The 2,571-nt window shown below is 55.3% G+C and overlaps 1 protein-coding gene across 1 annotated transcript; it reads left to right on the top strand.

Moving 5' to 3' along the window:
- Nucleotides 1-501: 501 nt before the first annotated feature.
- Nucleotides 502-2,265, top strand: LRRC15 (leucine rich repeat containing 15). The gene has a single exon (XM_019651191.1). It carries the CDS (start codon nt 511-513, stop codon nt 2,263-2,265), a length of 1,755 nt encoding a protein of 584 aa, XP_019506736.1. The 5' UTR covers nt 502-510.
- The last annotated feature ends 306 nt before the right edge of the window (nt 2,266-2,571 follow it).

Genomic DNA, 2,571 nt, shown 5'->3' with positions numbered 1-2,571 from the left:
TGGATAAGGTACTGTTCCTGACTTAAGGAACCTATAGGGATGAAATATGCACATCCCTGCCCTTGAAACGCTTATTAACTAGTGAAAAAGACAGACAGGAATGCGATGAGTGTCACAGGGAGCTGGCTGTGTTGTGGGCCATAATGGAAGTTGGGAAGACCACTTGCATGGGAGGGTAGCTAATGCTGACTCATGGAACCTGGGAAAGCTTCCTAGAGGTGACTGCATTTGAACTAGACTGGAAAGTATGGGAAACATTTGGATGGGGATGAAGAGCACTCCAGGTGGGGGAAAATTGCTTAGTCAAAGGCGTGGAAGTAGGAAAGCATGGGGGAAGGCAAAGGTGCTTGCTGAGCAGACCAGATCACAGGGAGCATAAGTTGGGAATGTGGTGATGGGGTTCAGAGGCAAGCCAGTGTGTGGTACCCAAGGTTGACGTTGGCTTAAAAGCAGCTGCAATGTCAGTGAGATGACTCTGACTCATGTTTGCTTTCTCCCCTTGCACAGGCCATGCCTCTGAAACATTATCTCCTCTTGCTGGTGGGCTGCCAAGCCTGGGGTGTAGGGTTGGCCTACTATGGCTGCCCTAGTGAGTGCACTTGCTCCCGGACCTCCCAGGTGGAGTGCACCGGAGCGCGCATTGTGGCAGTGCCGACCCCTCTGCCCTGGAATGCCATGAGCCTGCAGATCCTCAATACGCACATCACCGAACTCAATGACTACCCATTCCTCAACATCTCGGCCCTCATTGCTCTGAGGATCGAGAAGAACGAGCTGTCCCAAATCATGCCTGGTGCCTTCCGCAACCTGGGCTCACTGCGTTACCTCAGCCTTGCCAACAACAAGCTGCAGGTTCTGCCTGTTGGCCTCTTCCAGGGCCTGGACAACCTTGAGTCTCTCCTTCTATCCAGCAACCAACTGGTGCAGATCCAGCCAGCGCACTTCTCCCAGTTCAGCAACCTCAAGGAACTGCAGTTGCATGGCAACTACCTGGAATATGTCCCTGATGGTGTCTTTGACCACCTGGTGGTCCTCAACAAGCTCAATCTGTGCAAGAATAGCCTCACCCACCTCTCGCCCAGGGTCTTCCAGCGCCTGGGCAACCTCCAGGTGCTTCGGCTGTGTGAGAACAGGCTCTCAGACATCCCCATGGGCACTTTTGATGGGCTGGGCAACCTCCAGGAGCTGGCCTTGCAGCAGAACCAGATTGGGATGCTGTCCCCTGGTACCTTCAACAACAACCGTAACCTCCAGAGGCTCTATCTGTCCAACAACCACATCTCTCAGCTGCCCCCCGGCATCTTCATGCAGCTCCCCCAGCTCAACCGTCTCACACTCTTTGGGAATTCCCTGAAGGAGCTCTCTCCAGGGGTCTTTGGGCCCATGCACAACCTGCGTGAGCTCTGGCTGTACGATAACCACCTCACTTCTATACCTGACAATGTCTTCAGTGACCTCCACCAGTTGCAGGTCCTGATCCTCAGCCGCAATCAGATCAGCTCTATCTCCCCGGGTGCCTTCAATGGCCTGAAGGATCTGCGGGAGCTGTCCCTGCACACCAATGCGCTGCAGGACCTGGACGGAAATGTCTTCCGTACGTTGCTCAATCTGCAGAACATCTCCCTGCAGAACAACCGCCTCAGACAGCTCCCAGGGAATATCTTCGCCAATATCAATGGCCTCATGACTGTCCAGCTGCAGAACAACCAGCTGGAGAACCTGCCCGTGGGCATCTTTGATCACTTGGGGAACCTATGTGAGGTGCGGCTCTATGACAACCCCTGGAGGTGTGACTCAGGCATCCTTCCACTCCGCAACTGGCTCCTGCTCAACCAGGCCAGATTGGGGACCGACACGCTCCCGGTGTGTTTCAGCCCAGCCAATGTCCGAGGCCAGTCCCTCATCATCATCAATGTCAATGTTGCGGTCCCCAGTGTCCAGACCCCAGTGATCCAGACCCCTGAGGTGTCCAGCTATCCAGAAACGCCACGGTATCCGGTCACGCCCAGCTACCCTGAAACCACCTCCATCTCCTACACCACTGAGCTCACCACTGAGGACTACACTGATCTGACCACCATTGAGACCACCGATGACCGCAGCGTAATGGGCATGACCCGGGCCCAGGGTGGGCTGGCCATTGCCGCAATTGTCATTGGCATTATTGCCCTGGCCTGCTCCCTGGCCGCCTGCATCTGCTGTTGCTGCTGCAAGAAGGGGGGCCACGCCGTCCTGATGCAGATGAAGGCACCCAATGAGTGTTAAGGAGGCAGGCTGGAGGCAGGGCGAGGGGTCAGTGGGACCACTAGAGGATCCAGGTGTTTCATCCTTCCACTTCTACCTTCCACAGAGCCATCCTCTGCTCCCTCTCTGTGGTCCCTGAAAGAAAGGTGCCCCCATCTTTTCCTAATCTGCTCTTGCAGGACCTTCTCACGAGGTCCTGTCTAACTGGCCATGGCAAAAACCTTGGAGGGTCTCCAATTCATGTCCCTGGGCTTCCTTCAAGAAAGCTCCTCCTCCAAAGCCTCACCAGCTCTCCTCCAAGAACAACCTTCCCTGCACCTCTGTAGA

This window comes from Hipposideros armiger, unplaced genomic scaffold, assembly GCF_001890085.2.
Source record: "Hipposideros armiger isolate ML-2016 unplaced genomic scaffold, ASM189008v1 scaffold_8, whole genome shotgun sequence".
NCBI lineage: Eukaryota > Metazoa > Chordata > Mammalia > Chiroptera > Hipposideridae > Hipposideros > Hipposideros armiger.
The sequence above is the reverse complement of the archived record's forward strand: the minus strand, read 5'-3'. Positions and strand labels throughout refer to the sequence as shown.

Excerpts from the sequence above, each read along its gene's own strand:
- LRRC15 (XM_019651191.1), top strand. The coding sequence starts at position 511 with ATGCCTCTGAAACATTATCTCCTCTTGCTGGTGGGCTGCCAAGCCTGG.